This window comes from Mya arenaria, chromosome 3, assembly GCF_026914265.1.
Source record: "Mya arenaria isolate MELC-2E11 chromosome 3, ASM2691426v1".
Classification (NCBI taxonomy): domain Eukaryota; kingdom Metazoa; phylum Mollusca; class Bivalvia; order Myida; family Myidae; genus Mya; species Mya arenaria.
Window position 1 is genome coordinate 16,301,414 of NC_069124.1, and position 23,593 is coordinate 16,325,006.

The following is a 23,593-nucleotide window of genomic DNA, read 5'->3' on the forward strand; positions in this document are numbered from 1 at the left end:
ACACTGACACTTCGCCTATGCACATGCAAACAGTATGCGTGGCTATATGCACAAGCGCAGTTATAGCAATTTCCTTGATCATGAAGAGTCGTCTTTAACAATTAGTAACGATTCTTCACAAATCAGAAACTAAACATGTTAAAAATCGTATGCCCCGATTGGCTGCAAATGTAGAGCAAAGAGTAAGTGTCAGTGCAGAAGACATGAAATGAGTATTTCACAAAATTATTGTACATCCTAAACAGCTCGTGTGAAACAAGGAAAGTTAACACGGCATGGCAATGACCCGAAGATGACAGCAGAAAAGTTTGAATTTGCTGACTCACTTTCTTTGGATGTCGAAATAGAAGGGGAGGCCAAAAAAACGGTTCAATTGAAACAGAAAAATATCGATGCGAGAAGAGTTGACGAGCCAACGATAAAGGTAAAAAATTGTAGTGCAATAAATAGTTTTTTTTTGTGTTTTTTTGAAAATTGGTTCGTTTATCTGAATGTTTAAAGTATTATATTAATGTTAGCCTAGTATTTATTGTGTATATAAGACTTAACGTTCATGTTGTATGAACACGGTGGGTTTACATCATTATTGCGCACTCCCATTGGATAAGCGGCGAATGCATTTAACCAATGGTTAACGACGTAACAAGTATCGGCTTTTTTATCCAAACGAATTTCTTCATCCATACATATTCAGTTGCAGATAACGTTACATATGTAAAAGTAAATATACGGATTAACGGCATTTTTTTCTGTTTATAGCGGGGGAGGGGCACTCTTGCAAATTTATCGCTAGGGCACAAGAAAGATTATGGACACGTACACACAACATAACATACGAAACAAAGGCATTTTTAATAAAAAGGCATTCGTATCGATGAATATTGGAATTGATTCTTGAACGAAAAGGATGGTTTAGAATAAAAATGGAGAAGAAATTACTAAATTGTCCAGATAAAGCGATAATATATTTGACACAAATAGCGCGTTCTATCAAGCTGCAGAAAAAATAAACTGGAACAAACTTTCTCATTTCAAATTTATTTCTTGTACTTATCAAACAAAAGTTAATGAATAACGGACGGCAATGGCTGTTTTATGTTAAAAGTATACGTCGTGTTTTTATAAGGCCATACAAATTGTACTTTTTGTTTTATTTTATTATTTTGTTCTATTTAAGGCCGTTCAAACTGATTGCAGCGAACGAGCGAAATGAAAATAAAAATACAATATTGAAATTTTGTTAAAAAAAATATGACATAATTCATCATTTAAAATGATAATTACATTTATTCTCCCTTCTTTTTAACTGTTTCAGTCATCCGGTACAATCAAGTTTGTTTTTGTCATTCATTTGAACGATTTTATTATTGGACAAAATAAGAGTTGTCGTTTTTTTGTAATTCCTTAAACATAGATGCTGCACGTCCGTCGAACGAAGCATCAATTTGGTGTGGCCTTATTAAAAAATAACACACAAAAAGTTGTGATAAATTTAAATACTAGTATAAATGTACTTGTATAACTCATCGTAGTCACCTCAAATGCAGTTATCAACAGTCTTGAACGACATTGGCGTGTCCATCACCTTTCGAAAGATATTAAATAACAGTTGACCGATAGTTCCGAGCTGTTAACAACATTGAAAACGTCATCGTTGTTAAATTTTAAATCGTTACTGCTCTGAAAGTTTAATTGATACACTTGTGATCTGCAGTATCTCTAACAAGTTTCGAGACAACTGTTTCAGCTGTACTTGTTTATTTTTAATATTTGAGCACATCTTCAAATATTTCACGTATAAAAGTTAACACCGATGTCGTTAATCACGTTCTTACCTTTAACAACGTTCCAAACAATCGGTTCATTATGTCTTAATTAGCTCTTCGCAAATAAGTACAAATATTGAATGTGGCGTATCCGTGGTCTAGTGGTAATACACTTGACTGACAATCCAGGGGTCTCAGGTTCGATTATTGCCGCACCACTGCGAACAATTCTAATCGTCTTCCGGGAGAAACGTTAAATGGAGGTCCCGTGTATCAGTGCTATACACTGGTGCACGTTAAAGAACCATAGCTATAACCAGGGTTACATTCTGTCTGTGCACTATGTTCCAAACACCTAAAATAACAAAAATCTTATCGGCAAATGGGCCTTGCCCAAATGCAAGTATAAATAATCTTACACACCTAATAAGGAGAGAAATCTTTCTGTTAGCTTTAATCTCTTTAATCCTTTTTTCTGTATACTTGGTATATGCTGATATATTAACATCATATGAATAAATACTGTTTAAACCAATAATTCTCACAATCTTAGGGCTCTTCCGTGTATATGTCGGATGACAACAGCGTCACCTACCGCGAGGACTGCACTGAAGATGGAACATGTCAGGGAGTGAGTAATGGAAGATTACTTTGAAATGCTTTCTCAACATGTTTATTTACATGTATACGTATTTAAGTATTATATTTAGTTCATATTGTTTTAGCAACAATGATATGCACACCAATACATAGATTGACTGACCGATGGTCAATGTTCATTAAACGTTTCGATTCTTGAATTTATCTAGACACGAAACCTCTATAATTCAATCAAAACTTATCATATTCTGTAATGCACTGAAGATAAAAAATGCTAGCGGGTGAGTCAAACAATAACATATCATTGTCCACTTTATTTTTTCTCCTTATTGAGTATCATTTTGCAGTTAACATTCGTGAAACATCTGTATAATTACGAAACATTTCCTTTCCCCTCCCCTACTAGTAAAATGAATTTATTTATGCGTTTTTGCCTGAATAATGCATTAGTTTTTCCCTTAGTCACTTTTTTCAGTACATATTTTACACATTATATAAACACATTTTCTCTTCATATTTATGTATACAACTAAATGATCTTTCTTACTATGATACTTACCTTTTCGAATGATCAAGCTTAACATTTTATTCGGTTATATACTGTGCCATGTGTACATTGACCAATGGTCATACAGAGCCACTGTGTGTCTTTGCAAGATCGTTTGTCCTTACTTTTCCTCTATGCATAGTTTAGCAGATGCAATATACACTGTATTATATTGTGACTGACTTTTCCAGTATGCAATTATCCAAGGTGAAAAGGGCTTTGATTTCGTGTCAAAATCAGGCACTGTGCTCGAGATCTCTTCAGAAACGGACCCCAATGTTAAGTTTGAAGACAAACCAGAACGCCCCAAGAAGTCTGAACAGTCTACAGTTGACAGAGTTCCTGGTAAGATATGTGCTCAAATTGAATTTCACTTTTTTGTGCCACTTTATGTGTCAGATTCTAACAAAGAAATACTAATTTGCATTCTAGATTGAAGAGTTAAATATATGTCACTTAATTTGGATATAATGAATTCAGTCTTAAATCTTTTAAAGCTACACTCTCACAGATTGACAAATTTGACAACTTTTTCATTTTTTTTGGTCTCAGAATCAGCTGCTTTCGGCCTCAAAATCAGCTGCTTTCGGCATAAATGCTTTCAATTCGGTTAAATAAGATCACTAAGATTAGAACAGATCTAAATAATTGGGGGAAACTGCCGAAAATTTCATTTTTCTTAAAGCGTTAGTAACGCCATAAAAGATTTATTTTTGAGCGATAATATTAAAAACTGCGATCTGATCTTTTATCAGCAGTCTTATGTCACCGGTTTTTAAACATTTACTTAAAATTTGTCTAGTTTCAAGACAAAAATATAAAACTGTTGTTAAAACGATCATTCTTTTAGAGTGCAGCTTTAAGTTAATATTTGGGAAGCCAAGTTTAACCGTATAATCCACAGATAAGACTGCACTATTTTATAGAGCCGAAGAATGACGCCTCGAGGGTTCGACGAGACGCCAACATGACGAAACGGGCGCTGAGTGATGACCTGTTCAACTCTCGAGTGGCGAAGATTCTCTATTTTGTTGATGAACCATTCATCAACGAGTATGTGCATTTCTATTGAACGAACGTGGTTGGTCATTTGGATAAACCTTATTGTTTGGAATATACATAAATAGCCAACGTAACTACTTATAACTTGCTCACTATTTATTAAAAATAGCAATTATGGAGCAGCATTCCCACGGTCACATACTGTAGCAGTCACAAATGTTTTGGGTAGACGCATTTTCATTTTGTGGAGACAGAAAACTTGAGGCTGCTGTACGGCCATTGAAGTGATGACGCAAGGTCGCATTTGGGCCTCCCTGCGGGGGTCGTATGTTTTTGACACATACTAATGCAGACGCAATGCAGCCACAAGGAAAAACAAACTTGTTTGTTACAATACCTATATCCTTTGCGGCCGCCGCTAGTATCTCTCGATTTCGGGGGCCTACGGCTGCCGTATCCTTGCCGTTAGGCAAAGGTTACTTACAACGCTCGTATCAACAGACCAAATCCTTTTAAATTGCTAACAAGCCATGCAATACCCAATCTGAATCCGTCTTAGATCAACAAAGAAAACGAACCATTATTCAATCGATATTAGAATGTAATTTTATTATCGGAAAGAACCCAAATGATTAGCTCTATGTAAATATTTTATTGTATGATTTTATTTTTTTTTTATTGCAGATTTTTACCATTGGGTGGATACAACTACGCAAACACAATCCTCATTATAAGAGACTTTTTAACTCTTATGACCAACCAGGTAAGTAAGAATAAAGATGTTATAGCGTGCATTGACCTCTGATTATGGTTTATTAAAGAGCATCGTCATTGTTCTTGCGTTCGTGCAGCGATTTGAAAATCCTTGGACAATTTGAATACTCGCGCCTGTGAAAGTAGGGAAAAACAAAAAATATCTGAAGATTATCCCTCCGTTATATTTGCTTGTGATTATAATAAGGTCTTGCATAGCATTTTTATTCGTATTTATCCTAGAAATAATGAATGCAATATTCATGTTTAACTCTTTAATTTCGCGCGGGTTTATAAAAATATATATGTTAAAATAAATGTTCATGTCAGTTTTAAATGCTGTTAGCTTATGAAAAACGGAAACAATCAATTAATCTCTGTCTTCACGTGCAGATTTATCGAGCATATGGAACCATTACTCATTTGAGTCGTTAACGAAAATGAGTCTTGTGGATATTTGTTTTGGCAAAATATGTTGCCTCCTAAAGGCCAGTCATAGCTTTTGAAATGCATAAAACAATATTAACATTACAATTATCTTCATTGTGATATCTTTTTTCTCAGTTTGATCACTTGGATTAGTCTTCATTTTTACTGATAACGTCACATTTTAGCTTTAAATTTTTACAAGAATCAAAGAAATGCTTTTAGCAGTCGTAGAACGTTATTACATATAACCGCACGTGCAAAATGTAGGATATGAGCCCCTTTAATTAAGTCGTACCATCTCTAATCTTGAATAAGTAAAATCGTCACAAAGGCAATACATTTGTCGTTTGTTTCTGTCCCCCATCGTGATTCTCACCTTGTATTTCTATATAATTATTAAATTTATTTTCAAGATCACTACGACGTACCAGACTCTCCGTCAGTATAACCAACGACTTTACGTCCGCGGGGTTTCTTATGATCAAGACATCGCTATCCAACTTGTTGGCGTGGCATATCCTACAAATGTAAGTTATTAAAATAATTGTCTTCATGTCTATCGTCAGGCGCGTAGGTGCCTATATGCGAATACGCGGCTTAATCCACATGATTCTGACAAAAAAATCAAAACCATCAGCCAAAGTTGCAGTATGCGTACTTAACTACATGATCCTAAAACTGTCCATTTTCCAGTATTAAATATAGCACCTCAGAACGCCCAGAATGCACTAGATTGCACTTATTTTCAAAATTTACCAAGGAGGCATGCACCCGAACCCACCTTACACAATTATGCAGCCGCACGAATAGAGGGCTAGCTACGCCCCTGAACGTTAACACACGAAGTTTGTAAGGATACAAGAGCAATTATTCCCACAGTACGCTCAGTGCTTTGAGTATTGGTATATCGTTTTGAATAACCTCATAACTAAAGTAAAATGTTACGTATTCTACATTTAGCAAGGACAAAACTTTCCTTTCTCGGCGAACAACGCATATGGTGGGTTTATCTACGGGCTGAATGACAGAGGTTTCCTGCCCGACTTTGCCCAATACCTCTCCGGGTTTAATACCAATCTGGACTATGACCACGCTGCAGCCATCACCGGATATCGCTACATTAGTGGAACGACTAATAACCAATTTGAAATCCTCGGTGAGGCCCGTCCATACATTCCCATCGGAATGAGTATTGTACATCATACACCCACTGTAGTACTTGAAACTCAATTCGCATACAACGAAACTATCACTATATTTCATCATTCTCGCCACGTAAATATATATTGTAATATTGCAATTGAATTGTAATAGACTAGTAAGCATTTTGTTTTCGAAGTAGTTTTAATAAATTATAAGCTTTTGAATACATGTGAAACGTTTTCATAATTCTAAAAGTCCACACCTTCTTGTTAGATTGGCTAATTGTAGTTTTACACTTATATTGTTTTCAATCGATTGAAGGGAAGGCGTATTTAGGAACCATGTGTGAGCAAAACTCGTTTTACTCTGGAACAAGTGCTTCGACCGAAGTGCTCACTGGTAACCTGTTCAATATATTGGCGCATCAAATTGGTCACGGGTAAGATTCTTGAAAATCCATACAACCGTATGTTACATTCTTCCCCTGAAATGGAATGAAGCCTTTCTCTCACTGTCCCACTTCTGACCAGCATTGATCCCGATCAACACAATCTTGATGAAACTTGGCAAATCACGGATACATGCATGACGGTATTTGTATGAATCATGGAAAACCTAGATTAGTCCTAATAGATCTGGAAGGTGACGAATAGTAATACTAGTACGTCACGTATGCACGCGCTACGATTTTCCATTTTCATACAACAGTCCTAGTCGTATCGTAGCTTGCTCTGGCATAATCGTACAGCAATCGTAGGCGCATTCTTGGTCTTGGCTAATTCCTCGTCTCAGTTCTTTTCACTAGCGGATTTAAAGGTGCGCAATATTTCAACTATTAGAAAACGATCCTTATGCAAAGCAACACAAATAATGGCGTTTGAAAATTGTATTTAATTATGATTTATTTATTACGTCTTATGACTTCTGCAGCTTTTGTGTGAAACTACCTTCCGTACAGAATGAACCAAATGTTTTATTTTTAATGTAAATTTTCATTTTTTGAGAGATTGAACCATCTACTAAATCCTATTAATGTATTCACATCAAATCGTACAATATTTCCAATCTTATCAATGATTTTAGATTTGGGATGAACCATGACTTCAATACAGCAGCATGCCCTTATAATCAGTACGTGATGTCGCCTACGTACAACAGACCCTGGGAGTTCTCGCCCTGTTCCGCCTTTGACTTACAGTCACACACATCAAGGTAAGTTAAATGGCATTTAACCTTCTTTTATTTTGTTCGCAGAACTTTCTTTCATAAAAGATGCGCTCTTACTCCAAGATAAGATTTACCACAATTAATAATATTGTTTTAATATATCAAAAAGGATGAATAAATGTCGAAAACAATGGTTCTTATGAAGGAGACCCAATGTAATTTGAAAGAAATGAGCATAAAACAAGATATTTCTACCTTAGGAGACTATAGTAGTACAGTAAATCTTTTAGCACTCACCAATCATTTAATATTTTTGTTTTGCGCTTTCTGCTATTAAATACACGGTTACATCTTGTTATTAGTAATCAATATTTTCCATAGATGCATTATTTAGTAAATAGTTAAAGGTTTATCACTCAAAAATATGTTTGTTATACATGTGTATGTATTAATTTTGAAAAAGAGTGTCACTTTAAAATCTTAGCTTGTCTGAGTATACTGTCGCATGAAACCTAGAAATCAGTCGGATCAGTATTACTGTCAGCAACACATCAACATCAACCTGAGAGCTTATTCCAGTGAACGTTTTTCAGCAACTACTAAGTATCAGCCTCGGCAACTATAAGCAGAAATGATTGTAACTAACAAAATAGGCTGGGCAACACTAAGCAACTCATTAGCCACAGGAATTACAATCAGCAATCCTTGGACTCAGCTCAATAGCATAGTAACATCAACTATACTTAGAAATGGCATGCAATCAATTCCGTAGCCTCGGCAACTGTCCTCAGTATTGCCCTTGTATTTACTTATTCATTGCCCACAGCAACTATATTCAAAAATGCAATGTTATTAACTAAATAGCCTCGGCACTTATAAGCTGACCTAACTGAGCTTAGATCATAATTGCATTTTAAGCTCGCTCGAAATATCGTTTCAGTATAAGTGTCAGCAACTTTAAGACGACCTGCCTAGCTCGAGTTGATCCTGGCTTCTTTGTAGACTTCTGTGGTGGATTCCTAGGCTCCCAGTATAGTCTTGACGAACAGTGTCAACTTTCCTATGGACCAAATAGTCAGCGCTGCAATCTTGGGGTACACAAGTTGATAAAATGCACATGAATTGATTCGTGGTAAAATCATATAATGCACCAGTCAATTGTAACCACGGCCGAGGGTATAGCGGGCCGTGTTTTTACCTTCCAGGTGCCGAGTGAATGTTGTGGTTTTGTTTTCGCGCCGAAAAAAAGCGGGGAATGGGCCTTACCTTGGATGTCCCGAGGGTGCGGGTGTATTTAGCGGGGATTTTACCAGCAATTTGTCAACGTTGGGCGGAGATTTTACCTGGGATTGGCTGGACCGACAGTCAAAGTCCCCGCTATTCCCCGGACCTGGGGGGTGGGGGTGGTTACAATTGACTAGTGCATAATATAGAATAGTTTTCTTCTGATTCTTCATGTCTCTAAACAATGTTTATTTTTAATTTTTAACGACTGCATGGGATCGTCCCTGTAGTTTTCAATGTATTATTCTACAGGAGGACGCTTTACGTGCCCTGTAGTTTTCATTGTATTATTCTACAGGAGGACGCTTTACGTGCCCTGTAGTTTTCAATGTATTATTCTACAGTAGGACGCTTTAGAAACAGCGTTACTGACACTCTTGCTACCACTTTTTCTACGAGTTAAAATGTAACCATTCGTCATTTACTGATATTTATATACTTATCTTATACAGCAATACAACGAAAATCAGTTACGCCAAGGTTATGTAGGCACATGCTTGGGCGAGGTATTCTACTGTTACCCGGAGTATCGGGACGGCTATTGCTACCCAATTACCCGTGCTCTATGGGGAACCAAATGCGTTATCAACAATAGACTTGACCCTCAGAATGTGAGTATTGGAACCATAAGACACGGTCATGATATGTTTGATGTTTTGGCTACCTGTATAGTCAAATTGTGTTATTATAACATATGTACGATCAAATACTGTTGAATATTCTGGACAACCTTTCGAACATATAAATAAAAGCAAAATAATTAAGTATATTTTTTTGAAAGATTATACGAAATGTTCATCAACCGTAATAAGTTTATCCGTCGCAAATATATATACATCCTTAATTTTCTTACTAAATAATTACCTTGACGATGCTATATATTGATACACTGATGAGTGTATATATTGATATATATCTACGTAAACAAAGCGGGGGGGGGGGGGTAAAAAGAATTATGTTCTTGTTACAGAAATATTTCTGAGAAAACCCAAAAAACAATCGATTTCTTTTATTTCTTTAATTATTGCTTAAATCATTGTGTCACGCAGATATGCTACAGAGAGACATGCCAGAGCAGGAACATCTGCAACACAAATCCTGGACCTACGTCATCATCTTGTTTCTGCAGTACCAGACAATGTTGTACGAACCAGCGATCAATAACTGGTGGATGCTGCAGCGGCTGTCGGGGCAGGACCAGGGGAAGACGCGTGAAGTGTTCTCTTAAATTTTAATGGTACATGTTTCTGAAAATGTTTTTGTACACTGTAGACAATGTACGTATACATACAACATTTTTATTATGAATCTAAAAAATGCTCGATAATCGAATCATAACTCTTATTCGAGAAAGCAAGAAAGAAATATAAGAATTCACAAGAACATCAGTTTTAAAATGTTTTACCATTTTATTGTTTTTAATATTGGAATAAAACTCGTTCAATTCCTGGGGTTTTCCTTTTGTTTCGCATTACATCGCTCAAAGCAAAATTGGTCTCAGTGAACATTTGAGCACACAGAAGACTAAGCCACAAGTCATTGGACGTTTCATTATTGTTTCGGTGTTGGTTTTAAACTGTTTGTTCCCAATGTACTATTGTTTCCAATGTAATAATTAACTGTGTTATATTTTTTTACGATGATATTATTATTAAAGCATTGATCTTTGTAATTGTTTTGTTAATAATACATTGAAAACCACAATGCCACGCAGAGTAGTAGTTCACGAGGCACACTGTTAACGCATTAGAGACACTAGTCTAATTGAGAAACACAAAGATACAGTATTTCATAAAAACAAGCCTAGAATTGTCAATGCGAGCTAAGAGTAGTCCGATAATACATCATTTGGAAAAATGCGCAAAAACTGCTAAAGATACATGTGTCGTAAGCGATGTGTTACATCAGTCAGATTTAATGCGTTGTACACAACAATGTCAAGTTTATGACAATTTTCCTTTTTTCTTACAATTGTATCATCTGGTGTCCAGTCCCTTTAAGAGCGTTGTCCTGATAACTCATCTCGGAAAATCGCATCTGACCAATACACCCATGCGCCAACCACTTAACGTTGGCATCGTTGCGGATACGGGTTTAAGAGACACCCGTAAGACACCTAACGTAACATGACAAAAACAAAGGTTACATGTTTTAATTGTTGTTATTTATGCATGTAACGGGGTCACCCATTACATGATAGTGGCGATACCTTTAACTAATATTGCCAGGTCATCGGGACAGCGCGATCCTGCGACATTTTTTTTAATAACGCGATCCTACGACATGCCTGCTACCAACGAGATCCTGAGACATGCCTGTGAACAACACGATTCTAAGACACATGATAGTGGCGAAACCTTTTACGAATACTGCCAGGTCATCGGGACTACCGTCTTTACCTTCCTTTTCCTATTTATGTTCATGTGTGATGGCTAGTGAATTTCAACGCCTGGTATTGTTTTCGATTTGTTTATAGTTACCAGTATTACCACTTTTATTGAATCGTGTTTTATTACTTCAGTTTGTGTTGTCCAATTACATTTTAGAATTGAACAGACACTTCTTTTCCAGTTTAAAAGGAATATTAGGGACATTATTGTGGGGGTTCCCGCCGGACCGATAAGTTAATACAGGAGTTCACTGTTTTTCGAATATTCAGCCTCATTCCTGTCCAATTATATATAATATACCAAGTGTCACAGGCAAGCACGTCACAAAAGAGCAAAACAACACAACCCGATCCTGAGACATGTTTGTTTACAACGCGACCCTGCGACATGTTTGTTTACAACGCAATCCTGCGACATGTTTGTTTACAACGCGATTCTGCGACATGTTTGTTTACAACGCGATCCGGCGACATGCCTGTTTACAACGCGATCCTGAGACATGTTTGTTTACAACGCGATCCTGAGACATGTTTGTTTACAACGCCATCCTGGGACATGTTTGTTTACAACGCGATCCGGCGACATGCCTGTTAACAACGCAATTCTGCGACATGTTTGTTTACAACGCGATCCTGAGACATGTTTGTTTACAACGCGATCCTGAGACATGTTTGTTAACAACGCGATCCTGAGACATGCCTGTTAACAACATGATCCTGAGATATGCCTGTTAACAACGCGATCCTAATAAATGCCTGTTAACAACGCGATCCTCCGACATGTCTGTAAACAACATGATCCTGAGATATACCTGTTAACAACGCGATCCTAATAAATGCCTGTTAACAACGCGATCCTCCGACATGTCTGTAAACAACATGATCCTGAGATATGCCTGTTAACAACGCGAACCTACGACATGTTTGTTAACAACACATCCTTTGACATGCATGTTAACAACACATCCTTTGACATGCCTGTTAACAACACATCCTTTGACATGCCTGTTAACAACGCGATCCTGCGACATGCCTGTTAACAACGCGAACTTGCGACATGCCTGTTAACAACGCGAACCTACGACATGTCTGTTAACAACACATCCTTTGACATGCCTGTTAACAACGCGATCCTTTGACATGCCTGTTAACAACACATCCTTTGACATGCCTGTTAACAACGCGATCCTGCGACATGCCTGTTAACAACGCGATCCTGCGACATGTCTGTTAACAACGCGATCCTGCGACATGCCTGTTAACAACGCGAACCTACGACATGCCTGTTAACAACACATCCTTTGACATGCCTGTTAACAACACATCCTTTGACATGCCTGTTAACAACACATCCTTTGACATGCCTGTTAACAACGCGATCCTGCGACATGCCTGTTAACAACGCGATCCTGCGACATGTCTGTTAACAACGCGAACCTGCGACATGTTTGTTAACAACGCGAACTTGCGACATGTTTGTTAACAACGCGAACCTGCGACATGTTAGTTAATGATACATTTCAGGATAAAAAATGGCAACAATACAGGCACCTAGGATTAAGACGGACTATTAAATTATGTTCAGAGCAAAAAATTGTAACATTTGCATATTCGGACACGGTCAACATTATGGACCAAGTCACACATTGCGTAGTCACAGATATGTCTTAAAAAGTATGTCTTGTAAACCGCCTGTAAATCGTCTCTAACATTAATAGAATTTATTTAAATTGGTTAATTAAACTTTTTAGCAATTTTCTAATTAAAATGTATGGGGAGAAAAGGGTATGCTTTGATATACAATAATTCTTTAAAAAACAAATATAAATGTGCGAAAGAACGCACGATTTTACCATTTTTTTATTTCACTATGTTAGATGATGTGCCTTTTTTCCAATCTAGATGCTCCGATATTTGGATTACACGATTAAATGATCTCTGTGATCTCAGCTAATTCGGATACCTTTTATTAGTTTACTGGTTCATCATCATACCAAGCGTCACCACCATCATTGTCTTATCATCATCAATTTCATCAGCAACAGCAGCAGCAGCAGCAGCTATTCACCGGAACTATCACCATCAATCCCAATGTCACCATATCGAAAATGTTAAAAAATAACGCCGTTGTGTTTACTTGATCTATACGACATATTCCAAAATAAAATAAGTGAGCAAATTATATATATATATATATACGTTGCAATATCATGGAATGTATATAATTTGTATTGATGTGACTTTAATAAACTATCAATCTAAAATGTGTACGTCTTCAAAACACTGGATTATCTCCCACTATAGTAATAAACGCTTCATGAAAGTATTGTTAAGTTTCTGACACTGCCACTTTTTCTTACCAGCATTTTCATTAGTTTATACAAACTATGTTTCAGCTAGGTTAATTTATATTTCACATTCCTAAATGAACATTGTTGAAGAGATCAGATTATGTGTAAAATTATATTAATGGTCATATATTTTTATCCAATGGGAAGACAGAATACTTCTAATTTACAAATACAATTATTTCAGTAAATCAGCAGCCAGCCTTTAATCAGGTGAAGCAGTTTATATAAACATTGGCTAGCCCACTTTATGGGTACTTTACACAATAGTATGTAGACCATTAAAAAAGAGTCCAATAGTATGTAGACCATTAAAAAAGAGTCCAATAGTATGTAGACCATTAAAAAAGAGTCAAGGTTGTAAGTATGAACTTAACAAAATAAAAGTTGATTTGACTGTTGCATCAAACCATATGTTTGTAAGTTCATACTAACCAGTGCTCCATCTAGGCCTAAATAGCAGATTGGGGCACCCAGTTAACCTTTTCCAGCACCCTGCTGCCTTTTTACAACACCCTGCTGTGCCCTTTTGTTTGAGAGTCAATTTTCAGAAATAAGTATAAAAAATAATGGATATACATAATGTTTTCACTAAAGTGTATTCATAACAAACTATAAGTATTGAACTTGTTTAGAATCTATTGCCCACTGCAAGTGTCCCCATTAAGTCTTATTCAATGCGCATCAAAAGAGGCCTTTCTGACCTAGTGCCCCGACCTTTTCAAATCCTGGCTGGAACACTGCCAACAATACATGTTACACCTATAAGAAAGAAAGTCTGTTATGTTCTTAATTTATCAGGATATCACTGACAGTCAAGTTTAGTTATAAGGTCTGTGTTGTTCTTAATTTATCAGGATATCACTGACAGTCAAGTTTAGTTATAAAGTCTGTGTTGTTCTTAATTTATCAGGATATCACTGACAGTCAAGTTTAGTTATAAGGTCTGTGTTGTTCTTAATTTATCAGGATATCACTGACAGTCAAGTTTAGTTATAAAGTCTGTCTTGTTCTTAATTTATCAGGATATCAGTGACAGTCAAGTTTAGTTATAGTCTGTGTTGTTCTTAATTTATCAGGATATCAGTGACAGTCAAGTTTAGTTATAAAGTCTGTGTTGTTCTTAATTTATCAGGATATCAGTGACAGTCAAGTTTAGTTATAAAGTCTGTGTTGTTTTTAATTTATCAGGATATCAGTGACAGTCAAGTTTAGTTATAAGGTCTGTGTTGTTCTTAATTTATCAGGATATCAGTGACAGTCAAGTTTAGTTATAAAGTCTGTGTTGTTCTTAATTTATCAGGATATCAGTGACAGTCAAGTTTAGTTATAAAGTCTGTGTTGTTCTTAATTTATCAGGATATCAGTGACAGTCAAGTTTAGTTATAAAGTCTGTGTTGTTCTTAATTTATCAGGATATCAGTGACAGTCAAGTTTAGTTATAAAGTCTGTGTTGTTCTTAATTTATCAGGATATCAGTGACAGTCAAGTTTAGTTATAAAGTCTGTGTTGTTCTTAATTTATCAGGATATCAGTGACAGTCAAGTTTAGTTATAAGGTCTGTTTTGTTCTTAATTTATCAGGATATCACTGACAGTCAAGTTTAGTTATAAAGTCTGTGTTGTTCTTAATTTATCAGGATATCAGTGACAGTCAAGTTTAGTTATAAAGTCTGTGTTGTTCTTAATTTATCAGGATATCAGTGACAGTCAAGTTTAGTTATAAAGTCTGTGTTGTTCTTAATTTATCAGTATATCAGTGACAGTCAAGTTAAGTTATAAAGTCTGTGTTGTTCTTAATTTATCAGGATATCAGTGACAGTCAAGTTAAGTTATAAAGTCTGTGTTGTTCTTAATTTATCAGGATATCAGTGACAGTCAAGTTTAGTTATAAAGTCTGTGTTGTTCTTAATTTATCAGGATATCACTGACAGTCAAGTTTAGTTATAAAGTCTGTGTTGTTCTTAATCTATCACAACGGGAAGGACCATTCAGTTTGGCTATACAGTCCATGTTGTTTTTAATGTATTAGGAGACAACCGACCATCTAGTTTGGCTTTTTAGTCCATGTTGTTCTTAATGATTTAGGATACGTCTGCCATGTACGGTAATGATTACCGTAACTAATGTATGCTTCCAGAATCATTGAACAGTAGAAGCTAGTTTAAAATCTAGTCAAAAGAAAAACAAAATGGTACACATTTTCAATAGGGTGTAAATCACATTTCATCAGTTTATTAGAAAAAATTCTTGAAAAAGCAAACATAATGACACTCCCCATGAACCCACAAAATGAACACTAAAAGAGTAAAAAATCACAAAAGATTATCGCATATAAAACATTGTAATACTATATAATATAGCATATTGCTTTAATAGTAGGTATTTTCAGTAGTCAATACAAGAGTCTGGTATGAAGAAATTTATAGCGAATATTGTAAACAGCTTTTCAATTTGTATAAAAAACATTTATTTATATATACATGTTTTCGAGGTTTGCATATTTTATGGAAAAAGAAATTTTCAGAAATCATAGGCAACTTTAATGCAACAACTTATATTTCTTATTCATAATATCTAAAATGTAATCAATACAAACACCAATTTGTACTAATTAATATTAAAAATGTCTTCAAAAATCTTAATTCAGACTCATTAACAAAATATAGCAGGAAAGACATTCTTTTGAGTAGAACAGAGTGATTTACTGCCCCTTTTTCCCTTAATAATACATGTTGCAGTTAACTTTACTAAAATTTTAAGTGACACTCTTATTCAAAATAAATACATACACAATAAACATCCATTTTGACTGATAAACCTTAAATAACTACTTACTAAATAATGCATATGTGGAAAATATTAATTACTGGTAACAAGATTGTAACCATGTATTTAATAGCAGAAAGCGCAAAAATAATAAAATAATTGGTTATTGCTAAAAGGTTTGCTATGGTATATTATAGTCTGATTAGGTGGAAATATGTTTCATGCTCATTTCTTTAAAATTAAACTCTGTATCCTTCATAACAAACATTGTTTTTGAAATTTATTTATTCTTTTGGGAATATAAAAACAATATTATTAATTATGGTAAATCTTATTTGGAAGTAAGAGTGCATCTTTAAAATGGCCATTAAGATCTAGTACTACAAATAATTTAAGCTCATCACAATATTGTATTGGTCATTTCAAAGTTATCACAAGGTCATATCCTGGTATCAGCTCCGTAGCATCAGCCCCTGTACCAGTAGTCTATGATCCATATATTGAGCTAAAGGCCCCGTTGTTCACGCCTCAAGTACTTTCCCGGCCTCCTCTATAGCTTTGGATGCTTCTTTGTATGCTGCATCCTCGGCCAATGATTCTGAACTCTCCTGTAAAATGCAAGACGTGTTATCAGTGGTTATAATAAGCCCAAGTTCAAATTCTTAATTTCATATCATAGCAGGGCCTTTATAATTGTGTATGCCCAGAACAGAATTAAAGTGATACTCTTATTCAGAAATCAATACATATGCATGTATAAAAGTCATTAATTGTGAGTAATAAACCTTTATCTACTTCCTAAATAATGCATTTATGGAAAATATTAATTACTGATAACAAGATTGTAACCATGTTTTTAATAGCTGAAAACCCAAAATATTAAATGATTGGTGAATGCTTCTATCATAAGGTAGAAATACCCTGTTTTCATCATCTTTCTTTCAAATTAAACGCGTTATCCTTAATAAAAACCATTGTTTTCTACATTAATTCATCCATTTTGGTATATCTAAACAATTATATTACTCGTGGTAATTCTTATTTGGGAGTAAGAGAGCATGTTTAAGAATTATGACTCGTTTATCCAAAAGTCTAATTTTTATGACAATTTTAAGTATTTATAATCATACTTTCATCATATGATGGCAATGGTTTATAAGATAACTAAAAAACAAGACGCCATTTGTTTATTTGAGTTTATCAAGGTCTGCCCGCGCCCATTGGCTGAATTATGGCTTGACCCCGCTGTGACGCCATCACGACTTAAATTGTGTTTAAATGCCATACGTGACATGAGATAGAAGTGACAGCAATTCGCAGTCAAATCCAGACATTGGAAGACTTGAAGAAACAGAGTGAGATACAAGAGATCCGGGTGCGATACCCTAGCTTTTTGCGAAGAGACCTCTTGGTTCTTTAACGTGCTCGGTGTAAAGCACCGATACACGGGATACAACTTTCCTGGGTTGAACCAGTACTGAGTACACCTCTTTTCCAAGCACTACCCTTTAAATGCCGAGCGCCAGGCAAAGGAGCTACTTGAACCAGCTTTTAACGTATTTCGGTACGACGCGGCCCGGGATCAAACCCACGACCTCCCGCTCAGTAGCCGGATGCCTTAACCACAAGGCCACGGAGACGTCAATGCGGCACCGCGGCATTTAGGCTGGATTTTTTATTTGATGTAATTTTGCAAACCTAGGATTTGAGCTAGTGATCTAGTATTTTAAACCAAAGAGACCCATATTTATACTTATCGGAGATATTGTTCATACAAATAACCTGATCAACAGAAACTATTCCATGTGTGTGAGGAAAAATGAACATTTTATAAATACATCAGCTTTTCCAATAAGATCTGTCCCAGAGACCTAGTTTTTCACCCTAGTAACACACTTGATTATCTAAGATTTCATGTACACAAATATTTTTAAAGTTAATTAAAATTTAATTTAAATATGGGTAGATATGAAATTCATGATTGGGATGTGTGTTTATAAAATAGAAATTGAATTTAGTTGTTGACTGATATTGATAGGTTTGGTAAGCATAGAATTTTTTTATTGCCATCGGGAAATTTTTTCCTAAGATTTGACCTAGTGATCTAGTTTTTGATCTGAGGTGACCCATATTTACAAATGTTTAAGACAACATGTAGAAAAATGTTCTGACCAAGTTTCATAAAGATTTGACGAAAAATAATGAATTTAATGATTTATTATGACCCTGTGCAGACAAGCATTCTGACCATGTTTCATCAAGATTTGATAAAAATTGCTGAATTTATTACCGTGAAATATTTCTTTTAAAGATTTGACCTGAGATGACCCATAATCATATATATATTGAAGATAACATGCCGACAAATAGTCTGACTAAGTTTGATAACCATTGGATAAAAACTCTTGATTTTATTACATAAAATGAAAACTTTAACGCAGAATTGTTAACGCCCTCCCGCCCGGTTTTCGCCATTCTATAACACGTAATTTTTTAATGAAAATTCTGCCTAATAATTACTGAAATAACTATTACCATACCAAAACGGTGTAAGTTAACCTCAAACATTTTTCCCTGTTATGTTTTATCAGTTTAGAGATAGTATAATTACTTTTACCATACTCTCTCCATAACCTCAAACAGTTTTTCATTTTAATGTTTATCAATTTATGTAGTTTTAAATTTAGGGTGATATCAACTCTTTACAGTAAGTTAACACAGGACTCACTTTGAAACCATGGTGATTTTGATGTGTAATTTGATTCCTTTACAATCTGATAGAATGTACATGTAAGATTTTAGAAAAAACAACTTATGAACAACATGCAGGGCTTTTTCTGCCAATTTTGGGAAAACTTTAAACGACCCTAAACATTTTGGGAAAATTTGTGTCGCGAATATGCCTAAATTAGGAGATTTTACTGTTTTAAAAGAACACAAAAGTTTCTTTTCCCTTTCAAAAGACCTAAAATGGCTGAAATATCAATCCTTGGTGTGTAAATATCTATTGCAAAAAATCATGACAGATAATATTTCATACTGACCTCTGAATGTGTTAAAAATCTATGATTTCTGAATTCAATCCTCCCGAAAACTTTACATCACATAATTTGTTAGGATGTTGAATGAGCCAGTACAGGTAAAAAGACTTTAAAATCATTTTTTTTTATTGGGATTTTTTTCTGAGGATTGGGAAAAATATTATATATTTTGCTTTCGGAATGGGTCCGATAGTAGGACCCTTGGGTACTGTAGAAAAAACCCTGACATGCAAACCATTCTGCTTTAACCTGTAACATTTAAACCATGATACTTACAAGGACATTCCGGAGGTCGTCTCTGGCTTTTATTAACCGGTTTTTCGTGTCGGGAATCATTGCCTTTGATTCGCCAATCACTTCATTCTACAAGATATAATTCTACATGCTTAAAGTGACGCTCGTATTTAAAATCAATACATACACATTTAAGGAATTTTAAAATATTCCTGATTTAGGGTCTTATTGAAACCCCTGTCACATGTATAACAAACATAATCTTGGAGTGATAAACCTTTAACTACATACTAAATAATGCATTTATGGAAAATATTAATTACTGTTAACAAAACTGTAACTGTGCATTTAATGGTTGAATATGCCAACATATTAAATGGTTGGTGAGTGCTAAAAGAATTACAGTTATCAACTATCATCTCATAAGGTAGAAATACCATGTTTTCTGCACCTTTCTTTGAATTTAAGCATGGTATCCTTCATAAGAGCCATTGTTTTCGATATTTATTCATCCTTTTTTAGTAAATGAAAACAATTGTATTAATTCTTATAACTCTTATTTGGGACTAAGAGTGCACATATTTAAGCGTATTTTATTTGAATCTCAGCCTAATAAGCAATTTTGTATGAATTTGAGACTCAACCTACAGATAATGAGATTAGATGTGTTCAGAGACAATAAAATGACTTTCAAATGATGCAAAGTCACAGTTCTTCTATAACTCCACAGTTTTCTTACTTAAAAATGTATGCATTGACTGCCAGTATTCAAATTACTGCATAACATTAAGTTGATTAACATGAAAATATTGTTTGTGCCTTATCAATATTACAGTATCTTTTGCTCCATTTTTCTTCCTTTTCATTGTGTGTAACAAGTATAGCCACTATGTACCTGCTTTCTCAGTTCATATTCGTCTTTCCCGTCCCCTTTCATTTTGTTGTAGCGCTCTTCTTCTTTCTGGGCTTCTTGCTCGTAATACCCTTTTTCTTTTGTCAGTCTGAATAAATAATGAATTAAGAAATGTTAGATGTAAAAACAAACTTTTGGTTCTTTGAACATGAAATCCCATTCAATCATATCTAATCTTATACTGATCTTGTACTGGAGTAAACATTGTTTGACATAAACCGTTCGTGCATAAGTGTCTGCCCATTATCTACTTATAAATGGCAGGATTCGGAGTCAAAGTCTAGAAGCCCAATAGTTTCAGATTAAGAGAAAACAGAAGGAAAATTTACCGCTTTTCTATCAGAGATTATGGAAAATCTCCCTCACCCCTGCTAATTTTAGCATCAACATGTAAACCAACGGTCTGTCTGTGTAATAAGCAATTAATCTGTTTGTATTTTTGTATGTTATAGACTAACTTGAATTGATATAATTTTAAAATTCAGAAAGGTTTAAATAAGAGAGATATTTCAAAAAAGAACTCCTAAGTATAGTCATGACTGATAATGTTGAAATATCTTCATGCTATTTCAACAAAGAATTCCTAAGTATAGTCATGGCTGATATCGTTGAAATAGCTTCATGCGATCCATGGCGTCCTCTGCAAGAATAGGGAAATTATTATTGCGGACAGGATCTTGGATGAAATTTCGCCTCTAGTGCAAAAAATATACAAAAACAGAGCTACAGATGAAAAATAATTGTATTGTATGTCCATATCAGACCATAGATTGTTAAAATTTCCTGGCTTGATCCTTTATGCAGAACTTAATTAATTTTAAAAACTGCAGGGCTTTTTCACCAAAAATTGTGAAGAGGCCTAGCCTTTTCATTTTGGGAAATTTAAATCCGTGAAATTCTGCAAATTGGGAAATTTAAATGTGTAAACATCTCAAAATGGGAAATTCCACATATGAGGATTGAAGACACCTTTTAAACACAGGTCAAGGTATCCATATGAAACTTGGAACTCATGTTACAAAAAACAGGCTCATATCATACATGTGAGTTTACTTCTAGCTGATTTTTTTCATAAAATTTATGACCTTTTTAATATGAAATGTGTACAAACACTCCACAGGGTCAAGTTTGAAAGGTCTAAAATGTATTGACTTCCAATTGATACACATGTAGATCTTTGGGGGAGAAATCATGTCACTTCACTTTTTTAACATGACGCAATGAGAAGAGAGGGAGAGCGATTAGTTTTAATCTTCATAGAGTTGATTCTAAATCGAGGGAAAGAATTGATAACAATATATGGACTATAATTGGTCCTCGAATAACATTTACATTATACAGCATTCTTCTGATGTTAACATAAAAGATAAAAAGAATAATTTGCTCTAACAGAATAAATTTTTATTGTAAATTTTTGAAGTAAGGTCTTCCTTTTTGGGAAAAATATCTGGGAATTGTGAACAAAATATCTGGAAATTGGGAAAATATGCCATTTTTCCCTATTGTGTAGTAGCCTAATTTCAGCCCCTAGCAAAGAAGGTGAAAAAGCCCTGAACTGACAACACTAAGATCCCTTTGCATATTGAATAACACAATGCTGGGCAAGGGCAATCACTGCTTAAGAATTTAAATGATTCTACACAATTAAATGACCATCTTTGATTTGGTCGACATGGTTGTTCAAATATGGTCGAAAATTAAACGCAGTAATCATACGCCCTAATACCTATTTTTATTTATACTGATATGAAAGACATTTAATTTTCAATAGTAATTAGGACATTTGAAATTGTATTTGTGCCAGTTCTGACTCTTATCTGTAGCTCTTTCGAACTAAAACAGATAACTGGACCCGATGATTAAACAAAACTTTGTTAGTTGTTGTGTTCTACAAAACGAATGTCGCGAAATTATGTTGCGCATTTTCCATTTTTAAGTGTTCGTTTCAAAATTACCTTTTGACAACCCCAGTCTTGATCTTAATTTGCTTTAATCCTTCGGCCATCTTCACGACTATGTATCAGACACGATAGATAAATGTAGACTGCTAATTTTATCAATGATCCTGTCGTGGGTGACTAAAGGCGTGACTAACAACAAGGTTTTATTTAGTACTCAAACAATTTCGTACCAAACAAGGTTAAATACTACTATTAGTTAAAGTGAATTTCAATGATAATGAAATTACGATGGTTTTAGATACAGATCATTTTCTTTTTTCTTACACGAAGAGCCGTACAGAAGTATACCATACTGAAGTTTCTTGTGGTTGTGGATCATTTTGGAAAGGAAAGAGTGTCTGGAATATATTGAATGCTTTGAGTGGTGAAACTTCGAGATTACTAGGACCAATAATTACTTTTAACAAATCCTACTCCCTGATTAGAGGCATGAAGTTTATTTGGAAGAAGAAGAAAAACACACATTTTAAAATAGGAAGATCAAGGTAAATAAGTATTGTACTCGGTACCTCCCTATATACTGTGCTGTGGGGCTACGATTGTCCGCACCGGTGTCCCATATGGTTCTATCTACGCAAGTGTAGATGTGCAAGTCTATGAGAAACAGTGGTATCTTAACCTTTAAAATAGGCCCCAGAAACCTTAAGTCTTTGCATGTGTTTGCTTACAGCGTATGTATACGTTGATATATACGGCTGTTCATATGTTAAAAAGTGAGCACGAGGTATGGATCGAGGTCCTCCCCCAAAAAAAGTTTCGTTATTTTGTTCTGAAATTATGGTTTTGGGTGTATTTTGTAAAACAATAATCCGAAATTAGCAAACAAGTTTACTTGGAACAAATATGGGAGGGGGCGCAGGGTGATCCCCACCTCCTTTATAAGGGGTGCCCACTGGGTGAGCCTCCACCTCCTAAATAAGGGTTGTGCACCTGGTCAGCCCCCTCCTCCTAAATAACGGGTTGCCCACTAGGTGAACCTCCACCTCAAAACTAAGGAGTGTGCGCCGAGTGAGCCCCCAATTCCTAAATAAGGGGTGCACACTGAGTGAGCGCCCCACCTTCTAAATAAGTGTGCGCCGGGTGAGCCCGAAACCTCCTGAATAAGAGGTGCGTGCCGGATGAGCCCCCACTTCTTAAATAAGGGGTGCGCACCGGGTGAGCCCCCACCCCCTAAATAAGGAGTGTGCGCCGGGTGAGCCTACACCACCTAAATAAGGGGCGCCCACCGGGTGAGCCCCACCTTCTAAA

The 23,593-nt window shown here is 35.4% G+C and overlaps 1 protein-coding gene across 1 annotated transcript; it reads right to left on the reverse strand.

Annotated features, from left to right (window-relative positions):
- Positions 1 to 15,635: 15,635 nt before the first annotated feature.
- LOC128226788 (tubulin-specific chaperone A-like) lies at positions 15,636 to 22,499 on the reverse strand. Its single transcript, XM_052936846.1, has 4 exons — positions 22,340 to 22,499; positions 20,367 to 20,472; positions 19,514 to 19,600; positions 15,636 to 16,804 (listed from the first exon to the last, which is right to left on the reverse strand). Exons 1-4 carry the CDS (start codon positions 22,387 to 22,389, stop codon positions 16,718 to 16,720), a joined length of 330 nt encoding a protein of 109 aa, XP_052792806.1. The 5' UTR covers positions 22,390 to 22,499; the 3' UTR covers positions 15,636 to 16,717.
- Between the last annotated feature and the right edge of the window lie 1,094 nt (positions 22,500 to 23,593).